General features: G+C 38.5%; 1 protein-coding gene across 1 annotated transcript; it reads left to right on the top strand.

Annotated features, from left to right (window-relative positions):
* Nucleotides 1–869: 869 nt before the first annotated feature.
* LOC139200163 (GTPase IMAP family member 4-like) lies at nt 870–3,320 on the top strand. The gene is made up of 2 exons (XM_070829399.1): nt 870–900; nt 2,347–3,320. Exons 1-2 carry the CDS (start codon nt 873–875, stop codon nt 3,318–3,320), a joined length of 1,002 nt encoding a protein of 333 aa, XP_070685500.1. The 5' UTR covers nt 870–872.
* The last annotated feature ends 20,462 nt before the right edge of the window (nt 3,321–23,782 follow it).

Raw genomic sequence — 23,782 nt, 5'->3', positions numbered from 1 at the left:
AGATCGAGGGAGATTATCAGTGGTCTTGTATGTCTTCCATTTTCTAATAATTGCTCCCACAGTTGATTTCTTCACACCAAGCTGCTTCCCTATTGCAGATTCAGTCTTTCAATTTTGTTTCTGGTGTCCTTTGACAGCTCTTTGGTCTTGGCCACAGTGGAGTTTGGAGTGTGACTGTTTGAGGTTGTGGACAGGTGTCTTTTATACTGATAACGAGTTCAAACAGGTGCCATTAATACAGATAACGAGTGGGGGACAGAGGAGCCTCTTAAAGAAGAAGTTACAGGTCTGTGAGAGCCAGAAATCTTGCTTGTTTGTAGGTGACCAAATACTTATTTTACCAAGGAATTTACCAATTAATTCATTAAAAATCCTACAATGTGATTTCCTGGATTCTTTCCCCCCATTCTGTCTCTCATAGTTGAAGTGTACCTATGATGAAAATTACAGGCCTCTCTCATCTTTTTAAGTGAGAGAACTTGCACAATTGATGGCTGACTAAATACTTTTTTGCCCCACTGTATACTGAGACAGGTGTATGAGTACAGCAGACAAGGCAGCTGTTCATTGGAGTATCAACGGCTCTGCGCTGCCTCTCCTTTTGTCTCTGCGCTGTATGTGAACAGGAAATACAGTACATGTATTTACTGGACATGACATACTTGACAGAATGTGATCGAACCTGAATGCTGAGCTGGAATCAGCGGAAAGCTGCCAGTTAAAGTACAAAGAGCAAATTACTTCTGTGTATAACTACAAAACACATCAGAGAGGACAGAACCGTCTTAGTGATATAGACATTTTTGTAAGTCCAGATCTGTGAGGCCACTGCCCATTGTTTTCAGGGGCAAAGGCTGACAAAAGGTACACAAATGGCAACTGCAAGGAACTCAAACAGAGGTAATCTTTTTCCTATTTTAGTCTTCTCTGTGTATTCAACTATGTTTTGAATGTTTGATTGTTGTTCTTGTCATTTATTCTTTAAATGCCCGATGTGCAATAAATACGTCTGTATTGAATTACAGAAAAGTAAAAAAGTAAAAAAAGAAAATCTAAAATAATTATATCCATGTTAAGATGCAGTATGCTGATCATCTAAATATGCAATTGTTAAATTGATGAATAATCTTAAATTAAACTGTTATCATACTTATCCTCTCTTAAACCAACAGCATGAGCTACATTGTGCATGTAAATTACATACAGTAATACATAATTTACAGATGACATGTTATTATTATTATATGATGATTTTTTTTCTTCTTTCACAACTTTTCACGCTGCCAAATCCTAATTTGAACAGTGACACTCTTGGTCACTGCTGTTGTATCTAATGCAGTGATTTTACATTATTTGGATAGTTTTTAAAATTAAGCTGCCTGTATATGAATCTTAACAAGAAATAATTTATGCTCTTTTTTAGTCTGTTTATAGTGGTCTAATCGTTGTAGAAGTAGTTTTATGATTCCTTCACAGATGTCGGGTCTGTTGAAAAAAGAGATTTTAATCTTAATCTGGTTTGTCTTCTTGTAACAAACCCGTATCTTTTAACTGTGTACTCAACAGTTCAGAAAATGGCCACTGTTGTGACGATTATATCTTATCTCTTAATTTATCATTGTTCCTTTTTAATTACATCCATAAATGTCATCATTGTAGCTAAATATATTGTACTGAAATGAAAAAGAGAAGCATAGCCCAAATTTTGGTGACCGCAAGAGCTCAGCATACTGAAATTTACAAAGAGGAACAAACAAAACATATGCAAATGGAAATAAAGACTGAAAATTAATTTGCAAATTACCAACACATCACTGGTAGATGAACCTTATTGTTTAATCTGTAAACCATCAGTAAATTACAATGTAAAAACGACATTTTGTGGTTGTAGAGAGAATAACATGCTTCAGCACAGTTGAGCAGACTGACAAATGTCTCGGCCAGCCTCCCTTGCATGATGTCCTGATTGGCTATCCCTCATGAATCCCTTTGTCTTATTGGTTGCAGGGCGCTGTCCTCTGAGCCCTTTTTACATTTATTTGTTTTACATGCACGTGTGATCATGTGTGCCCTCTATTGACTGGGTGCCACTAGTTTGTAGGAGTGAGTTTGAATGTTGGACAAAAAAGCAAATATATGGATTTTTCAAAATATCAAACATTTAGCTGTCACAGCAGAACAGAAATATAGTCAAGTTGATACTGTTTTTGCATTATTGTAATTTGATTTAACACTATACATTTGACTGATTAAAAGCCTTTGATGGACGTCACAGAGCAGCATGTGAAATAACTCACTGTAACTGGCCAACCAATAAAGAAGCGCATTTCTCAAATTGTTTCGTAGATTTGGAGCCACATGAAGAAATTCGCATTGTGATGATCGGAAAGACAGGAAATGGGAAGAGTGCATCGGGAAACACCATCCTAAATCGTAAGGCTTTTACTTCAGTCATGTCTCCACGCTCTGTGACGTCGGAGTGCGAAAAGGCCAGAGGAACGGTGGATGGACGCAGGGTCGCGATCATTGACACGCCAGGAATCTACGACACAAAATACAAAGAAGATGAAGTGGTGAGAAAGCTGAAAGAATGCATCTCTCTCTCCTCTCCTGGTCCACACGTGTTCCTGATTGTGATCAAGTTGGGATCAAGATTCACAGAGGAAGAGCAGAAAACTGTTGAGCTCCTGCAGACGGTGTTTGGGGACAAAAGTGCAGATTACTCCTTGGTTCTCTTCACTTATGGTGACCAGCTGGGACAGACAAGAATTGAGGACTTCGTTGCCAGAAGTGAACAGCTTAGCCATTTGGTTGCAAAATGTAACTGGCGGTATCACGTCTTCAATAACAAAGTCACCGGTAACAGGCAGGTACCTCAGCTGCTTGCAAAGATAATGAGTATGGTCCGTGGTAATGGAGGCACATGTTACACAAACAAAATGTTCCAGGAGGCTGAAAGAGCCATTCAAGAACAAACACTGAAGAACATGAAGGCCATTGCTGAGCAAAAATACAGAGATGAGGAAAAACTGAAGGACATATTTAAAGGAGAACGGCTGCAGGCGGAGCTAAAGCATCTCCAGGAAGGGTATAAAAGAAAATCAAGAGAAAAGGCAGAGAAAGACAACAAATTCCTTGAAACTGGTATGATTGTAACAACCGCTGAAGTGGGTGTCGCCATCGGGGCTGCTGCATTAGCTGCTGGAGGTCCACTTTGCATTGGCATTGGAGCGGTGGTGGGTGGAGTCACCGGGGCTGTAGTGGGAATGTTGGCACCACCAGTAGCAAAAGCTCTGAAAAAGAAATGCACTGTACAATGAAACATATAACAACAGCATTTACCTGGTCAGAGTGCTTACGAATACCAAAGTACTTGTCTATTTGTAATGTATTTGTATCAATGTTTCTATCACACACCGTCCTATCAGTGTCCCAATACTTTTTCCCAAACTATGACAGAAGTTGCAATGTTTTTGTAGGCAGTAATACTGAATACTGAATACTGTCTGATAAATGCTGCCACCTGCCCTGCACAAAATGAGATTTTGGCTGCCGAAGATACTGTATTTCCCTCAGGAGCAACAATACTTTTTCTTTTTGTATTTATGAGAATGCTATATAGTCACTTGATTTTTATAATCGGGATGCATTGTATACAGTGAACTGGGTTATGATTTGATACCTGAATGACTTACATTTTTTTTGCCTCAGGAGCTGGTAAAGGCCAAACCAGCGCTGAAAGCAGAGTGAATATTGGACCTGCATTTATCAGATGGACAGAAACATGACTCAGAATGAATGCCAAGGCCTCTCCATGTTGACTGGATATAGCCATTAGTTAATGCATGTTTAACTCATCTTTAAAGAATATTTCTTTCAGCAATATACTACAGTAGCTGGATAATTCCCCCGGTATTTTGTCATTTTATGAAGATTTATGAAGTTTTATGAAGATTGTTTGATCATTTTTACTAAAACTATGTTTAAACTATGTTATTGACAAAAATAGAAGTGTCAAAATATTTGTTTGGTAATGGTTAAGGTTAGGGTCAGCGTTGATTAGTTACAGTATACATTGTGTCTAATTGTGTGTGTGTGTGTGTGTGTTTCGGTTGTGGGCTAAGTAACATTTTAATTTTTTGAAAGTGTCTATGTAGCTATGATGACGTCATCCATGCTAAAGATCTGTTTAAGGCAGATGGCAAATGGATGTGTGAAGAATTGTAATAATAAACACATGAAAACTCTAGTCCAATTCATCTTGGGCAGAAAGTGGTCCTGCATAAGACAAGGCACACATGAAACACACTAACTTACAAACGACGGGATAACGGTTGAATAATGGGATCGAATGAGATAACGGTTAAATAAATACATGAGAAAAAAATAAATGAATAAAACTCCAACACTGTCAATCACTTGTCTCTCCATCAGTCGACGTTATTCTCCTTTGGTTTAAAATGACTTCCTGCTGACAGCTGGACTCACTGTCCCTCAGGGAAAATGACCATCTCTCCTCAAATGGTCTATATTGTGCATAAAAGAGTCACATATTGCTCTAAAGCGGCCCTGTCTCACATGCACATGCTTACAAACGCACATGTACATGCAGGGCACATAAGTGTACAGTCATTTTCTCGCTCTTACTTGTAGCAAACACACAAAGGCCACAACAGGGACTATTTTAAGGGGTTTTCTCATGTGGAAGTAATTGCTCCAAAGGCCACATAGTACAATAGAGGTCTACAGTTAACAGCTTGGTGTGCTGTGACATTGGAGACACAAAGTCGCTTGGGGTGAATCTGTCTTTGGAAATTAAAGTCAACAACTCAGACATACTCATTTCCAGCACAGACAAGGAAAAATGGCATGTGCGTGTGTGCCTGGCTGTATGTGAGCAACACTGCATTTTGTGTCTTAATGTGGTATATTTCTGAAAGATGTTTTTTTTCAAATCTTCTGAGGCCATTTGTACCAACAGGAAAATGCACTTTATATGCCGCACAGGATCCAAGACAGTGACATGATATAGTTACAATTTGGTTTTGTACATTTTGAGCCTGAAAGTGCCTTTCCATCAACCTGTTTTTATGCACATTTTTAATTTTCACATAAAAACCTTCATGTAATGCCACAAATTCACAAAAAAGTCATAACATCTCAGAAAAGTTTTTATGTTTGGATGGGATGGAGAAGTTGATTCATCGATAACAGAAAATGTGACAGTGGAAACAGAGTTAGTGAATAAAGCATGACATGAAGCATGTGACATAAACCTGAACTTGAGCTGCTGTTACCCAGACAACAGATAAGTGTTAGCCACCTAACGACATTCCTGGACTTTCAATTGGCTAACTGGCTAATGCAACTCAAACCAGTGTCCCTGATGACAGTAGCACGGAACAACCTAATTTGCTAAGAAAATAGTAAAATGGGATTCTTGTGCTAAATGATTGGAATTGAAATAAACACCTCTAGCAAACCTAAATTTTCTGTTTGTCAAGAACATGGCTTCATGAAAACTCCCAATCTTCTGCCTTACATACAGGGGTGAGGGACAGGGCAGACAAAGGGTACCAATGTACAGGGTCCAAAGGTGCAGAGGTACCATGGAAAATTTCTTGTAATCATAATTTTACAATCTTTATCACAACAAATCAAATAGGTCTTCGATAAATATTAATGATTGAATAAACAGACTGAGAACCTGAGCTTTCTATAATAATAACCCCCTCCTGTTATGTGACCCTAATGGTTCTATCTGCTTTGCCTGCTAATTTTCATTTTGTATTAGTGTTAAGTGCTGTCCTGGTCCTATAAAGCTGTCTGATTAGCCATGCCTTTGAAGAAAAGTACCTAATCAGTTAATGTTTAATGGTAGCATTTGTGAAGCTGGCGCTGAAAGATGGAGCACTGTCCCCATGTCGTCACAAATGTCTTTCTGATTGTTTTTCTCATCGTAGTGTACAGACCACAGATATTATATAACAGTGCATAGAGAATGCAGTACAGGGAAGGAAGAGAGGTACAGTGAGGTAATAGGCACTGAAAAAAATCACAAGTAAATGTGAGCTCACGCAGCCAGTAAAGCGATTTCAAAAGGATAACTTCCTCATCGAAAACCTGAATTGATCTTCAGCAAAAAACTGGAGAGTTACTACATCTCTCAACATGGTTACTGGTCCGTCTGATTACATCTTCATCCTTCATCCAGCCAGAAAACTCACTAAAGATCAATCCTCTCCTCTTAGCCCTTGCTTCCATATGAATGACTTACGATCGGTAAGATAACATAACAAAAACCATATCCATGCAAAAGCCACAGAAGCAGTTTCTAAACTCTAAATATCTTAAGATTTAGAAGACTATGTGCATGTTTTTTGTTTTGCTTCACTGCCCTTCACTGAAAAAAGTAATGCAGATCATCAAATCAAATTGCTAAGCTTGTGTTTAAGAAATTGCCAAACAACAGCAAAACACATATGTGAATGCAATGATCGTCCTTTACTAGATGAGCACTGCTTTAATAGATGGATGGATTTTTAAAATATGCAGTCAAAATGCCTAGGCTACTAAGCATTATACTTATACTTATACTTACTAAGCTACTATACTCAGGCTAAAGTGTGGTTTACACATATATCACAAGGTGCCCCTCACCCACCGGATACTAATCCATACAAACAGCCAGATGGTTAATGCAGGTTAAGTAGTTCACTGACAAGATACATTTGCTGATATTTGCTATGTTAGGCTTTGAAAACAGATTGTGATTCAAAAGCCAATAAAATGAAATGTATGCTGTCATAGCCTTCCATTGCCACATGCACACATTCGAGGGTGAAAAAACATCTTGAGAAGCCTGGTGTCACAGAGAGGCAAGACGTGATTATCATTTAAACATGGGGATGACGGTGCATATTTATTTATCACTCTCCCTTGGAAGTTGTTAACATGAAAAGTGATGGAAATAGTTTTGTAGCAAATGAAAAAGTAGAGCTTGAGAGAGAAGTTCAAATACTGTTTACTTTCTGACCACCACACTGCAATCTGTAAGTCATTTGCAATTATATAGATAAGTATATATATCTATATCTATAGATATAGATATAGATATAGATGAATATAAATAAGTCATCAATAATCCATCAAGTCTGCAGATGAAAATGTTAATATATTGTTCATAAATAGATTTTGGCCCAGATGTCCTGCATCCCTTTTTCAGAGCATAAGAAGGTAACTGTCCAATGGAGAGAATAAACACCAGCAAATGAAGCTTTTCAAGACCTGGCAACCCAAAACTTACTGATTATATATCACAATAAAGCCATTACTTATAACTCTTTACTATTACTATAACACATTATAAACCTGGGTTGGATGCAAGAGAGACAAGGTTGATTATCATACACAAAGATCATTTTAATGCAAATTTTCAAATGGAAATGAATAATTTAAGAATGCATCTTTGGGATTATAAAGTTGATCTAGAAGAAAGCAGTAGCGGGAAGACATACGGGTAGCAATGTCAAAACAGCTTACATGCAAAAGCCAAACCAGCATCAATAATTCTGCAAGGTCTGCCTGGCATGCTTCAAGTGCAAGTTTACCCCTGCCCCCCAACATGCACATACATACAGAGAGAGAGAGAGATGTGCTGAGTGAATAAACTATTCCATGAAGCATGAAGAGCGTTCATTGAGTCATTATGTAGCACATCCACAACTGCACTCATCCAGCGAAGCACAGCGCTGCAGTTTTACAGACCTTCTTTTCTTCTTCTTTGTATTTCTTCGCCATCAGCGTTCTCACCCCACAACCATTGATCCAGGAGTAATGGAGTTATCACTGATGGCAGCACAGGTAAGGAAGCAGAAATAAATGTGTCCATTTAAGTTCTTACTTGTAAGACTTTTATGCAATTACATTATTTGACAGAAGGAGTAATGTACTGGATTACACTGTTATTTACAGTATTTGAAAGGCAGTTAATGTCACATTATTTTTTTTACTGTCAGTAAACCCTCTGAACACACTCAGAAAAGGAAAGTAGAGCTAATATGTTGCTGAGTCCTGTAATGTTATTTGTGTGCTTTGATTTTATTGTAAGTTTTCTGCTTTGAATTTTTAAAAACAGTTTCTAATGCAAAGAAAATTACTTTAGGATGAAGTGTAGTTGCATGCTCTGAGTCCCTGGAGCGTCAGGAAAGTTTTTGTACATCTGTAAAGCACAAATTACAAAGATATACAGTTTTGCACACATACAATGATGATTCAGAGGCAGACTGTAAAGTAGCTTCTCCAAAACGAGAAACGCAAGCAAGGGCTCACGCTTTATTCAAACAACTGAGTCACTGCGATGCCACTGTTGTGCAGTCTCACTGTCATTTTAACAACTTTTTAACTGAGTAGAGTGAAGCATACATGAGCCATGAACGTGTGCTGCTTTGTGGCTAAGAGCAATTAGAGCAAAAGTTACAGTTTTCTTTTGCTGTTCTACATTTAAAAGTGTCAAGATATCGATATATGCAAATTTTTGTCTGACTTAAACTGAATTCTGCTTCCAACCCTTTATAATATGAAAATACAGTATATGTATTTGGGAAAATCTGAATAACTTGTCTGGCAATGTCAAAATAATTTCAAATTAAAGAAGTAAAACAACAGTAAGGTAGGCTCATAGTAGGCTCTATTCTGTTTTTCTTCTGGTATGTATTGTTCTACTTTGTTTCTTCCTATCACAGTCACTGCAGCTGTCTGGTCCCTTCGCTTGCTCTGCATCATGATAAAACATTCTTGTCCCATTTTCTGCTTCTTCTTTCCTCTCTGTCTCCTCTGACCTATGATGTGGAGCTTGAACTAGCCTGAGGGCAGAGCTTTATGTTACATTCGAGGTCCCTTTGTGAGTTAATGCAGCCTATGGATATGTTTTGAACTATACTGTATTGTAGCTTTTCAGTGCAAGTACTTTAAGCGCTTCTTCATTGCTGAATTTGTAATAAAAAATATGGGTTATCGTCTGGTGAGGAAAATGGGTTATTACAGCCAAAGAATGTCAACAGACTAGCAAACTTTGTTGATCATTCTCAAGCCCGTGTCTATTCTAGTATCAATTTATTTTAATGCCATTATTACCTTGAGAACTGTCATTGAGAGGAACCCAACAAATAACTACCATAACACCTAAATGAAAAAATACTATATCAATACTGAGTGTGTTTGTATTTTTGTTGATTGCGTAGGTTGGAGAAGTGATTCATGTTGGAGCAGAACACTAGATGGTACTACTACAAGTGAGCTTCGACTGAGCCACCACTCTTTAAAAACTGATGACATCAGCCACAATAATTCAGATTTATCACATCTGACACCCTGCTGTCACTCAGCTAGCCAATGAGCTGCCTGGTTGAGTGTGAAATTATGCCATCTGCTGGTTGCGTTAGAGGAAATAAATATGTTTTCCCATTCCATTTTTGCAAACTTGCCTCTAAGCACTTGGGCTTCCACATATTACACACATACGCACATTATATGTGATAGCTGATGCAAGAAGGTACATCAGGAGTGATGCTGAATATAAAATATGATCTTAGAATTCGTCCTACAGCATGACGCATGCAGCAGTCCTATTGTGTAGATTAGGTTCCAATTTCCTTGTCCAGTGTACCTTGTCCAGCTGTGCTTTTTGATTGAAAAATCTCCTATGATAACCATCTGCTGAAAGATACTAAATCAACTAACTCTCTGTGCAAAGACACATTAAAGTAATGGCAAAGATGCTGCAGTCTTTTCCACACAACCAGTTAGAGTTTAAACTTCTGAATTGCAGGGTAAAATTGTGACTCTGTCTGAATTGTTCGGCACAGAAAGCAGAGTCAGGGTCCCATTTTCTGGTTTCTGGATTGAGCGGCATTCCCTTTTAACTCTCTGAGTGTTGTCACTGGGCCTGCTCCAGACGTGAACCCTGTCCAGCTGAAGGAGCTTGATGGAAAGCCTCATCTGATAGCCATCTGTTCTCAGATAGTTAATCAGGTGTGCTCAATGTGTGGTCCTTAATCACCTCACGCTAACTGTCTCCGAACACTCTGCAGCCTCAACGTTCTTACTGAAGGAAACCATGCACCTCCAAAACTTTGTTTCCCAGAAACGGGAAAAGGATGATGTTATTTTGCAGCTGAAAGCTATGCTGTACTGAGCTAGGTGTCCATTCAGCGGCAGTATAAAGTCAGAATATTTGTGATAAACTACATATTAAAGCCACTAAATTTAAAAGCTTCTTTCAAAGACCTGAAAAGAAATATCAAAATATCTCAGAGTGCTTAAAAATATTAAATGAAAAAAAATTATATTTTTTGTATGTCAGTATTCATACAGATGGTATTCCTGGTTCAGCTGATGCTGACTTTAGCTGTGATGTTCCACTCATTGATGTAGTGTCCTTGAGCAATGCACTGAGCTTGAACAGGGACCAGCAGCTGACCTTGTGTTAAAGACTAGGTTCCTTCTCTTTATTCCATGGCTCCTTTTTTTCTGGGAGTGAATGTTAGATTGGTTTTAATTAAGTCACGTCTGTCAAAGTGTGTGTGATGGAGAGTTAGGTCAGATCACCACCTGCTAAAGAGTTTATCAGGTACTTCAGGGGAGCTTCTCTTTGACACGGACAGCAGATCTGATCCATGAATACTTTTTGCTTTCAGTTAATCCCAAGAGTTTGTTAGTGTGAGAAAGTTATGGGGGAACTTCTTTCATCATCAGGTATGCCTCAGACTTTTAGCTTTCCTGTCAGTGTGTTGCAGATGCACTTTAGTACATTAAAGTTACAGTACTGTAAGACAATAGGGCAAAACCGTGCACCTAATGTGAAACACATTCTTTTTTTCAATTTCATAAACAAATGTATCTTTTTTTCTTATTTTATTCTTATGTGTGCATCTACACGTTTATTCCCATTGTATAGAAAACTGGCATGTCCTTTCAGAGGTTTCAACATTGCCTCTTTTATGAAATTACTGAAAATGTTGTTTCTTCTGTGATGAAGTAGCACACTATTTTGCTCTACAACTAATTTCCTTCTATTGAAGGGGTGCTAAGTAGTTTTTATATTGATTATGCCCACACAGTACTTTAAATCAATATTCATCTGGCCAGCCAGCTACAAAAAGTAAAGAAAAAAAGAAAACGCCTGGTCCACCTTAAAGACTGTACAAATACAGGAGCCACCAAAGGTGGAGGAATGTCTATAAAGTGCCTTTATGTGGAAAATATCAAGGCATCTTTACTTTTCTGTCTTTTTATTATTTCAGCACAGAGAGCTGAGATAACCTCTTGTGATGAGAGGAGGTTTTGACTCTGTTGAACACATTAAGCAGATGAGTCACTCATGGCACGCATAGTATAAGCCCTGCAATGCTTTATTTATTCATGATGGATGACATGACAGATTAGACACGTATACACGTCAGAAATGTATGTGGATGGACACAACTGCAATTTTGTGACGTAATCGATTGTCAACTAACATTTCTTCTTAAGGATTAGTCAGTTCCTTTATGATGAGATTGTTTAGAAAAATGTTTTATGTCAGTTGAATACATAATAAATAATATTTGGATAATTTCATTAATGATTGTGCATACTTGTTTTAAAATACAGTTTCAGGTTTGATTTTCGTAAACAAGTTTGTTCAGAGAGAAACATAAAATCTGCCTTTTTTTTCTTGTTCAGCATCAATAATTCAGATCTGAGATGAAAAAGTTAGAAATGAGATTTTCCTTTGTGGTGAAATGTCGTTGCTGGTATATATTTGTCGTGCAATCTGTAACATAATTACGTAATAGTGTATCGTGTGAGTAAAAGCTTATTTCTATGGTGCATTTAATCGCATTGCTTAAGCTTTAAATTTGAACTGAAGCAAAGAGTTCATCTATTTTTTGGGATACCTTAGTAGTATAGTATTATTTCGGTTGTTGTTTTATATTAGAGGATCAGGATAATCTCTCTCACACACAGCATATACAGTATCACTTATACTGCATTGTATCATAATGTGGCTTTACACAAATCCCAGAAACATCACTGCTAAACCAGTTTATATCCCTAAAATGTTACATAATACACCACGTGAGAACAACAAACAGTAAACCTGTAATTATTCACATATACAACATAAAACTGAGTGTATGTTTGTGTAATTCATTTCACTACTTTGTTGAATACTCAGTTCTGATTGGTCAGTTACAGCGTTCTACTTATATAACACACTATAACACACCATTGCCATCCGTTGCAATGGATGCAGTTGTGATGGTGGAAGCAATGAAACTACTTTTAAATCAGTATTTTGTGCCAAATTGTTGATTTCTTTAGTACAAATCCTTGTAATAAGCGGGCTAATGTACAACGAGCGGCGAGCACGTTCAGGATGATTCAAGACGTGAGCTGTCCAAGTCCTGCATCACGCTGTCAGGGGTCATCTTGCAATATTGACTGCCTCGCTGTACATTATCCCTCACTTATCTTATCCCGTGCCCATGTGACCGATGTATGAAAAGGTGTGTGTTTTGAAATCTGGATTTGAAATCTGCTGCAGCCAAGCACTCATGTGTACACAGCACGCTATTTTTCAGCTTCTTTCAAGTGATGAGCTTCTTCATGAACACATTGTTCTGTCAAAGTTATAACAACAGTGGTTAATACACATGAGAGATAGTTCAGATAGTGTCTGTGCTTCGTCTGTGCTCATCTCTTGAAACTGTTGGGGTTGTGATGGATGAAGGTACACCCATAGATGACAAAGGAGCAGCTAATCAGGAAATGTTTTAATAGCTGAAATGAATAAATTTCATAACCATGGATTTTTATTTCTGACTTTACCTTTGATTGCTGTTTAGTTAGTTAATGTTACAGAGAATAATACAATCACTACAAGGAAGAGGACCCTAATTCAGACACAGACCAGGAGGTTTGAATTGAGATCAAAAGGTTTATCACAGGAGGAAAAGATGGGGAATGATGAGAGGTTTGAGCTGGAGCAGGGGGAAGAGGGCTGGTGTGAGGACTGGTGAGGCAGACGGGCAGAACTGGGGAGAATGATCCTAACAACATAGTGACAAGCAGACGAGTAACTTTGAAATGCACAATAATGGAGTGGCCTAGAGCGAACACTGCCACTGAGGTTGAAACAACAATCTGGCAATGAGTCACCGGTAGATAAACTGCACGGCTGAAGAGATGATTGATTGTAGGTGTGTGGCTTGTAGCAGGTGAATAGGCGGAACAAGAAACTGGCAGCCGGGAGAGTGGATGGAGCGCCACACCCTCAACAGACACACACACACACACACACACACAACCACTGAGAACAGACAAGGAGCAAATAGGAGCTACAAGGGAAAGGGAAAACACAAGAAACAGCAGAAATGAACAGAAGCACGGTCGCAGCAGATAAACCCTTTCCAGTCCAGTTCGTGTTTTGTGTGACTGCTTCGCAATAAAAGCCACATCGTGTTTCACCAGCGAGTGAACGGTAAACAGTAAGGATGAGAGTCACATGCTGCATTATTCCCGTGAATCCCTCATGCGGAGGTAGACAATTCGATCCCAGCGCAGAAATGGCGGACTCTGCCACTGAAACTGGAAGTTACTGTACAGAGAAGTACAGAATGTCACTAATTTTGAATAGTATCAAAAAATATATGCTTAGACGGTAGAGTGCATATACTGTATATTCCACAGAGTATAATCCTAAAGTTATGATCTCATAAATTTCATATAACTTTAAGTGTGAAGGATTTCACTTTCTTAAAAGTAACAAATAACAAATAAATTCTTGTCGCAGCAAATCAAAAGGGCTCACAGTTTGAGGCAGACATTTACCATACAGAAACCTTGCCATGGTCTGGGTTACACATTAATTAATGGGATATCCCTGAATATTAATATGCATATACAACTGACATTACTCTTATCTATATTGTATTATCTGATGTATAAAGGAGGAATTGGTGTGACCTTCTTCCTTAGGTGGTAACAAGAGGACGGAGAAGGAGTTAATGAAATGGAGTTTAACAAAGCGTGAACATAAAACATGCTGCATGGTGAGAATGACGGGAAGATCAGTGTGTGGGACACATTGTGTCTGTGTGCAGTCTGTGCACGCACACCTTTTGGAGTGTTTGCACACTGAAATGCTTGCCGGTTAACTTATTCACTGACCTTTGATTTTCACAATATATCAATATGTTACCTCACACAAAATTGTTGAAAAAAGATATTAATGGAACAACTTCTCCAGTGAGAAAAAACAATGGACTCATTGGAAGTCCTACAACACATTTTATATTGCTGTATTCTGAGACCTTTCTTGGTAGAAACGTTTTACGTTCAGAATGTAGAGACACACAGGAAACATAGGATGAAAAACTGACATGACATGAAACACACAGGTCTCAAGGTCTGTAATATTCTGCAGTACAATGGAATAATCTTCCCTCAGATCAAAAGCTGATCACACAGAAAGCACAACTACAAACTGGTAAAGTCTCTATTTAGTTTGTATTATAATGGTATTTTTTATTTTAATAAAATAAAAAAACACAACATACAAATACATGAAAAACTCCAGTCAAACACACGACTGGAGTTTTTCATGTATTTGTATGTTGTGTTTTTGGAAATGGGCTTTATTGATTTTTTATGCTTGATAATTGTATGTATTGTTGTGCACAGTTAGTGTTTTTTTATGATTAGTTTTTAGGTATTTTTAATAGTTAAGATTGGAGACAGAGAGGAAGCATGGAGGGAGAACAAAGGGAACGATGCAACAAAGTCCTCCAAATTTAACAACCAAATAGATTTGGTACGTCGTGTGGACGGGAGTAAACAAAACACATGTAAACTTTGCTCCAGCGGTCAAAAACTCAAAAAAAGAGTGCCTTAAGAAAGAAAAACATTGTGGTTTGGGTTTATATGTCTTGTTGAGATGAGGAGGCCTTTGTTGTCGTGATTACAATGACAACCACTTGATTAAGGTTATAATTAGTATTGTGGCCATGTTTTTTTTAAACATGACCACAATAATAATTTTGGCTTGGAGATGGGAAAGAGCTGTTTACTGTGTTACGGTCCAATGTTTTTTTTGAGACATCCATCCACCCTGATCTCTTTCCTATTGGACTTTATTGCTCTATAATTACATCACCTTACTCCCTCCTTTGCTCCCGTCATAATTCCTGCGGCCACTAGAGGTCACGAACATAAACAGATGTTGGTTTGGGCAACTGACTGTCGTTCCTCTTGGGAGAACCGCAAAGTTAGAATTCCCCACACAATCATCCGGGCATCTGCAAGTGAATGCTAACAAGTATCTGTGTACTTACATTTACAACTTTCAATATGTACACACACGTCTGTGTGTGCGAGGGGTCTTGTGAAAGCTGCTTGAGGTCAGTGAAGGCTGTTCTTTGCTCGTCTGTCAGACTCTGAAGCCTCCAGCAAAAGTTCAACCAGCCATGAGAACAAGCCTCTCTCTCTCTCTCTCTCTCCCTCTCTCTCTCCCTCTCTCTCTCTTTTCCTCGCTCACCATAACCTACAGACCGAACACCTCTGCCTTCTGTCACTCACTTCTCACTTATTCTCACTCACTTCTGCTGCTTCTCGCCTGTCTCCCCTCTATCTTTCTTCCTTTCTCTCAATTTTCTTGCTCCCTCCGTTCTTGTCATGAATTCAATCAGCTCAGTGCCTTCTGGACTTATTCTAGCAGCCGTATTTTCTTTTCATCACATGCCTCAATAACTTGGAAATGATGGAAATTATTTTCAGCAGCCTCTATTTTTTTATTCAGTTTGCTTTGTGTCCATTATTTCAGGACACAGTCTCACAGTCATCTTATAAGAGCCATTTGAAATTAAATTAATCAAATTAGCCTTTATTCGAATCAAAACCCACTGCCAGCAGGAAACAGTATGTGCAGGTCTTTCAAAAGTCTTAATACAACAAAATTATTTAAATGTATTGCTTTATAATTATATTTTATGTTTCTTTTTTGGAGTTCTTTTCAATGTAGTGTCAGGTTCTTTTTGAATTAAGTTTCATTTTGATGAACTGACAATTTGAATTCATTGATTAAAATTAAAGATTTTATGTGACACAAATAGAATAAAGGCAGTGCCATCTGTACATAACTTAACACCCATCTCCTCACTGCTTCCCTTTCCCTTCACCCTTTACCCTTTTTTCCCTGCATAAACTAATGTTAATTCAGAGAAAATAGCTCATTTTAAATGTATAAATGCCAATATAAATTGTCCAATACTTTATATTTTGGTTTATGTCAAAATATCTGCAAACAGCTGTTTAGCATACAAACAAGATGGTAACTACGGTAAACCTGCAAAACATCAGCATGCCACTGTCGTCATTGTGAGCATTTTAACATTCTGATTTTAGCTTTTAGTTTAAGCACTGCTGTGCCCAAGTCCAGCCTCACAGACACCGTTAGCTTAGCAACATGTAACATCCAGGGAACAATTGATAAATCTGATGTTTATTACATGACAGGATGAGGAACACATCAGACCAGACAAACACGGTACACACATGCACGTACATGATTTGTATGGTATTCTTTGTTCTATCGCTCCATCTTCATTCCTTCTTGCCCTCTCAGTTTTTGTTCATCTCCTTATCCTTCCCTTTTTCACGTTCTCTCTGTTTCTCCTTCTATGACAGATGTTTCAGAAAGAGGAGGAACATCTGGCCGCTATGGGGCTGTTTATTCACCCTCTTCTATCCTCCCCCTCTTTTCTTTCATCCTTGTTTTTCTGTTAAATCGGACACAGATGGAGACCCAAATTTCCAGCCCTCGAAATATATATTTGCGGAATTTCCAATATCAAATACAAATATAATCCTCCTCCTCTGGGTAAAGTTGCATATTTGCGACAGTGTGCAGAAGGCACAGGAATACTCCCCTCGCCCGGGAGCAAACTTCACGTGATGGGCTACACTAATAGCTTGTGAGACAAATGCCTCATAAATGATGAGTGAGTTCTGGGCCCTTTTGCTCTCTCCTCCATCCTCAGTTAATTATGGGAGAGTTATTTTTTTCCACCCAAAATCCCCTTATTCCGCTCAAATTCTCCTCATTTGAAATAACCCCTCCAGTATGTCCGTCGCTGAGTGTGTGTGGTTGCACTTCCAGTGATTGATGAATGTGTGTCTTGCTGCATTATGTGTGAGCGTTCATTCGCTCCTTGTGTGTGCACGTGTGTGTGTGTGATTACCAGAGGCAGTTTCTGCATCTCCTCTCAACATAGAAGAACATTACATAACTTTATAAACCATCGCTTTCCTGGACTCACACACACACACACACGCACATGCACGTGCGCACACACACACACAATGACACTGAATAAATGTTTATATACATTAGACAATGCATGCACCTGTGCATATAAAACAGAAACATGAATAAATAAAACACACACACACACATTCATGCGCTTCCTCCCCCTGTGTCCCCACAGGACACACACTCACAGATGGGCACAGGAAGCAGACTCATATGTCCACTTAGTATACACAAAAGTTATGCTCTGCTCTTGATACGTCATGCAGCAAAGATTTTCATTTTCAGAGATTTGGAGGATTGAAGCTGTATATGTTTGTCTCTAATCCCCACGATCCCTGCAGCACCGCACGCCATACCAGGATGTCCTGTCTGTGTCCAGCCAGTCACTGTACTGATTCGTTACCAGGGATGGAGGGATGGTGGGATGCATAGGGAAACAATCTAGGACATTCTATGTACAGAGAGAGAGAGGAGAAATAAAAACGACGATGAAGGTTAGCAGGGGTGAGGAAAAAGTGCAAGAGTGATACAATGATTTTACAGGTGATGACAGAGAATTAATGTGATCAGAGAGAAAGAGGACATGGGAGAGGTTACAACGAGGACAAGCAAGTTTGTAGAGAGAAGCAGACAGAAAGAGGGAACGGGGGAGCAGTGTTGAACAGAAGTGGGTAGTGACTGGGTAAAAGTTTGGATATTATGTCATGAGATAGGACAAGCAGGTGGCAGAGTCACTGTTTGATTTAAAACGGTGTGACAGCGTGGCAAATCGAGAGGTGAGAGACAGAAGAGAAGGCTGTAGAGGAGGTGAAATAAAGAATGAAAGAGGATGATGGGAAAGGAAGAATGGCTGAGGAAGATGAGGAAAGACATGATTGCTCTATATTCATGTTTATCCTCTGATAATGCCATCTTTCTCTTTCTCTGTTTACTCTCTTCCCCTCTTTATTCTTACCATATATTTTTTATTTTTAGGTAATATGTATATATATATATATATTTATATATATTGGCAGGTAATATAGTTCTTCACTCTTAACCAGTCAAGTATTCAGTCCTACAATTAAATTTTCCTATTCTGTCTCTTTTCAAAATACATTGTGTATGAGTGAGACTGATTTGACTCTTCATTTCGACTATGAGGCAATTATGCAGTATACTGTGGTCAAAACATCTGTCCTAATATATATGTCAAGATGTTTTCTGCGTTGTTTCACACACAGGAAATGAAGCACATAAGCATAGAGACACATGTTCTCTAACCTGTGCATATGAAGTCACCCATGCATACAGATGCAATCTATTAATATGTGTAGAAGCACACACACACACACACCAATATGCACACATACAGTCCCAACGCATACGCTGATACGCAGGTGCATGCCATATGTACATGTATGATTGCGTGTGAAATACACAAATACATACAGGAAGCCTCATCTTTGACCGAGTTACTTGCTGTTACCTGCGTGCCCACACAGTCCCAGATGTAGACGCAGAAAAGCTGATCATTCTGACAACTCAGGCGACTGGCGTGTCCTAACAATGCTGTTGGTTCAAATCTGATTTCGGTCACCTCGTTGTTCCAACTGTCTGCCAACGCACTGTTTCTGACAAAGAAGAAGCCTGAAAACACTCTCTTTTAATTTTCGCTTTGCTCATATGGTCTATATTTGTAGCAATTTTAATGCTTCAATTTATACCTACAGCAACGCCTACTTTTGATAGTTTTTTAACAAAGGTGTGTTCAAATCATCATCTGAATATTTGCTTATTAGTACCTCAGCACAACCTCAGCTAGTGTGATTTAGCCTGGCTGTGTGAGGCCACAAACATCCACACACACTACATCTTTTTATACACCTACATGTGTCCATTGTGTCTCTCTCTGTCTGTATCACACACTTCTTACAAACAAACAGCAGGATGTCTAAATCTGCCTCACAAACATGCTCTCACAGTGTGTGCTCTACTCTCTCTCTCTCTCTCTCTCCGTGAACACTCCCACTATCTCTCTGTCACTCCCACATGGAGTTCGGTCTCTCACTCTCGTGAAGCGCTGCACCTCTCTCCCTTTTGGATGCACTCAGTCCAAGTCAGAGTGTAGGACAGGACAGACAGGAACGCCACAACTGATCTCTTTCTTCACATACAGCCGGCAGTAGGTACAGCTCTCTTTCTTGTTCTGTTTTTCTTTTCTTGCTCCATGTTCCTCTCTACATTTGTATATATGTTTTTACCATGCTCTCTCCCATCTTCTCTACCCCAACACAAACTACGAAAGCATCTCTCATTTCTGTTTGTCAGCCTTTATTTGGCATGTTTTTAGAAACAACTAACTCGGAACTAATGGAATGACTTCATTTGTCAAGATTTAATTACCTGAATAACTGCTGTGAATAGGACATGATAACCTACTGCTTCAAATGCAATGATGGAGCATATCAAACATTTCAGCTACTGTTCACACGTCAAAACTACCTGCAGAGGATGAACTGTCTGTCCACCTACAGAGAATTTAAGGTTAGGATGTACATGAGGTGCAGTTAGTGTTTTTCTTTTGTAATTATATGGACTATTTCTTTATGCTGCTCCTTGGCGTACTCTTTTTATGTTGACTGTTTGAACTTTATAAAATTACTGTCCATTTTGGGGGTCTTAAACTGGCTGGCTGTGTGTGGGCGACTCTTTTATCAAACTCTGCCTGTTGTGGAAAAAGCACCCATCCTTTATGTGAGGAGTCACCTTACTTCATTCTCTGATTTTATGAAATGTGTCTTGATTTTTCTTTTTTGTCTTGGATGTCTATTTGTATATGTAAGGTTTAAATACCTTTATTATTTTCTGATACACACACTTTACTGGATTTTTTTTTTTTTGTGTGTGATTTTTTTCTTTTTTTGAATGTTTCTGAACCAAAAAAAGTCTTTATAAGTGTATGTTACACTTTTGTAAGACTGCAAAAACATTTAAATCTCTAAAAGGATGACATTGAGCCCTTTCAATAAAGTACAAAGAAACAGAAAAAACTAAGTAGATGAAATGAAACTGAGAAGCAGTCATGGAGAGTTCAGTTTATATAACTGTAACTTAAGTTTGAATGAACAGATTGCCGCTTTCCCAGCTTGGTACTTGTGCAGTGACTGTAAGCATATATGTTTGTGTGTGTGTGTGTGTGTGTGTGTGTAGTGTATGTCTGGGAGCAATCCTGTTCCCAGCACTCATTAGATATTCTATAGTAACTATGACTGTATATAAAATTTACTAAGGAAACATAATATTATGTATGTAACCTCTAACTGCAGCATCTAATTAATTTCCTGCAGCTGCTTATGAGTCTAGCTGAGTCCTTCTTACACCATTAATACCACATGGGACTGTTTGGTGTGAGAAAACTATGCTAAAAGCCTATAAACTGGCAGCATTTTACACAGACATCTGAAATGTGTTTGAAACATAATTTACGATTTAGGTCAATAACAAAGCGGATACAGTTGTGGACATAATCATCAGAAGATTTATTTAAGGATGAGGTTACCTTTTGATAAGCATTACCAAACACACTAGCATTAATTTCAGCAGTGATTTGGTCACAAAGCTACAATTTTCTGACCTCTTTTCTCTTTCAGAGTCATTCTAAATTCAGGTGTGCAACTTAAATGCTCAAAACAATAAGAGGTGTTCTTTTTATCTCTGTCTCTGCTCCATCCACCTCCAGCAGCTGATGGGTAAAAACATCTCACAGTTTCTTGTACAGAACCAAACTATTGGCTCCATTGTTTAACAGATCACCAGTTTCCCCAGTCCTGTCAAAACACACATTCAGAAGTCCACTTTACGCTTCAACTTTTAGATAATATAATAAAGTATGTGCCCAATTCACACAAAAGAAAAAGGATGTGTGAGATGACGACATGTTCTTGACTAAAATTAATACTAAAATTGCCACTTTCAGTTGAGCATGCAGAGGTGCAGCTTACTGTAGGTATTTAGCTTTTTGACTTTAGACTGTGTGTTTCTAAAAACAAACTCATTATTTCTTTGGGTAGTTTGTCTTCCAGGCATGCGGTGTAATCACACATGAGCGCAGGCTCATGCTCACTTCTGTTTTTGTTAATGACCTTTCTGTGCTGTTTTACTTGAAGAATGAGACACAGCTGCTAGGCAGAGATGTTTTTAATTAAGGCGGGGTGCTGGGGAGGAGTTTGTTCAGTGATCCCTTTTCTAGAAAATATTTTGTCTCCAGGTTGGGAGATGTAATTTTAAAGTCAGGTGCATGTCTGGATGCTTTAAATTGTATTCTTACAAACTGGCACAAAAACCGTGAAATCTACTCCTGTCCATTTCCTCCGCTCATGAAAAACCCTGGGAGGCAGATTTAATTAAATATACATATTAAGTGGCTGATGTGAGAGCTCTTAAAGTTTTCTCATAAATTATGCTGCTATATATTAACGGTTGCAACATTTTAGACTCTTTTTTTCACTTCTGAGAAGGAATGAACGCACGGACGCACACCCCCACACACAAACAATGGTTATCTGTTATGGGATGTGATGAGACAGTTGTGCATAAATAATGATGCATAAAGGAAAATCATCATCCTGTACATTAGGGGGATTTAATGTATACCATGCAAGGTCTGGAAACCATACCTATTGGCTGAGGCATGTGTAATGAGTGCATTTATATCTGTATCGCTGAAAAGTTAACCGCTTGTATCAATATTACATGGAGTTTTGATCTCATCCGTCCTTTTAGATCCGGATTAGGTAGTATTGTATCTCCAAGTTGCCATGGTGACATTGTTGTTCCTGACTTTGTCCTTTATGGGCGTGTTTGCGGAGCGTCTTTACGTCCACTTGTCCACAAATTCTACAATAAATCTACATTGAATAAATGCACCTCAGCTTCTGATGGAGCTGATTCGTCCAAAACCAGCAGATATTTGAGCAATGTATTAATGGCCTACACCTCCACTCATACAGGTGGTGTCAGATAACCTCATTTCATGCCCCCATTGATTCCCTCATTCAAAATGGGTGACTAACGCCTAACAAAGCTAATTGAGCTTTAGCAGTACATGTATTATAACGAGCTTCCCCTGTAATATTCAGTGATAGCAAACAGTTTTCCTTGTACTTCCCTCAGTATGAAGGCTTTCCACAGTGACAGTTTGCCCTGAAGTCACATCTGCAGCGGTTTGGGAGTAGAGATAGGGTAGATGAGGACACAGGAGAAACACTCGGGGTCAAACTGAACCTCACGCATGAAGGACCATAAAGTTACACTGGAAGAAAAAACTATTTACAATCACAGAGAAGGAGTACATTTATCAATTTGCTTAGTGAAAATTAAAATTCTTTCATACATTTCTTTCTTTAGAACTCATTCTTTATTATACATCTATATAATTAAACATTGGTATGCTCAATTTTGTTAAAGCTGCTGAGATTTGAAATATCCACATTTAACATTTGCCCCTAATACATGGGGATGAATGGAATATAAACACTGTTCACATTGAGGTATGTGGATCATAATTTTACCGAGTTATGAGGTAAAATCAAAACTACTGCATGACACTACCAGAACAAAGTGAAAAGATATGTTTGAGTTTTTTTTAGATTTGAGCCTTTAAAGAATTTTTAAAATTTTTAAAGAAGCCGACACTTATAAAACTCTGTACAATTTGCTTTTGCATCCTATTTTCCAGTATCAAACATCTTAATTATCAAATAAAAGCTTTCTTCACATCAGGTTATAAGAGGATGCCTCCGAGCAATGTCAGACTTGACTTCTGTTTCTCAGTAGTCAGAGTAGTGATGCTGCTAAGCTGTTCCACAACACTGCTTTTACATGCTAAAACACCTGCAAGTTAAAGGGTCAAACTCACTTGAACCTTTCAGCTGTCAGACTGAAAGCCAGAATTATTAATGGCCACTGAGCTGCCTGTTTGTATCACAGTCTGCACCGTCTATGGTTTGTATGTACGAGTATGAGTACGAGAGGCTGTGTTTGTGTTACCGTCTTTTCTGCACTGTGTCGTGAGCTTGTGTGAAAAGTTACAGTAGATTACATTCCCACACCTGAGTTTACCCAGTGCACATCTGTGTGACTGTAACACAGGTGTCACACCTCCAGAATGAAGAGCTGGCAGCAACACAAGCAACTAAAATTAGAGATAGTTTGTATTATATGTGTGTATGAATGTGCGTGTTTGAGAGAGAAACTATTTAAAACAGGAAACGGAACGTGTGTGTGTGTGTGTGTGCTTGTTTCTTCATGGACATGTTAGGTTATTAATAGCTTCATATCTATTGATAGTTGATAGTCTAGTCTCTACTGTATGTGTCACTGGGTGCTATGGAAGATCCCCAGGGTCAAATTTATCCAGCTGTGACAAAAATTTGGAGAGCAAGCTGA

This window comes from Pempheris klunzingeri, chromosome 4 (assembly GCF_042242105.1).
Source record: "Pempheris klunzingeri isolate RE-2024b chromosome 4, fPemKlu1.hap1, whole genome shotgun sequence".
Classification (NCBI taxonomy): domain Eukaryota; kingdom Metazoa; phylum Chordata; class Actinopteri; order Acropomatiformes; family Pempheridae; genus Pempheris; species Pempheris klunzingeri.
Note: the sequence above shows the minus strand (reverse complement) of the source record. Positions and strands in the feature narration are given on the sequence as shown.

Bases quoted from the DNA above. Each gene is read 5' to 3' on its own strand.
- LOC139200163 (XM_070829399.1), top strand. From the start codon at position 873: ATGGCAACTGCAAGGAACTCAAACAGAG. The intron at 901-2,346 runs GTAATCTTTTTC...ATTGTTTCGTAG, and splicing joins TGCAAGGAACTCAAACAGAG to ATTTGGAGCCACATGAAGAA.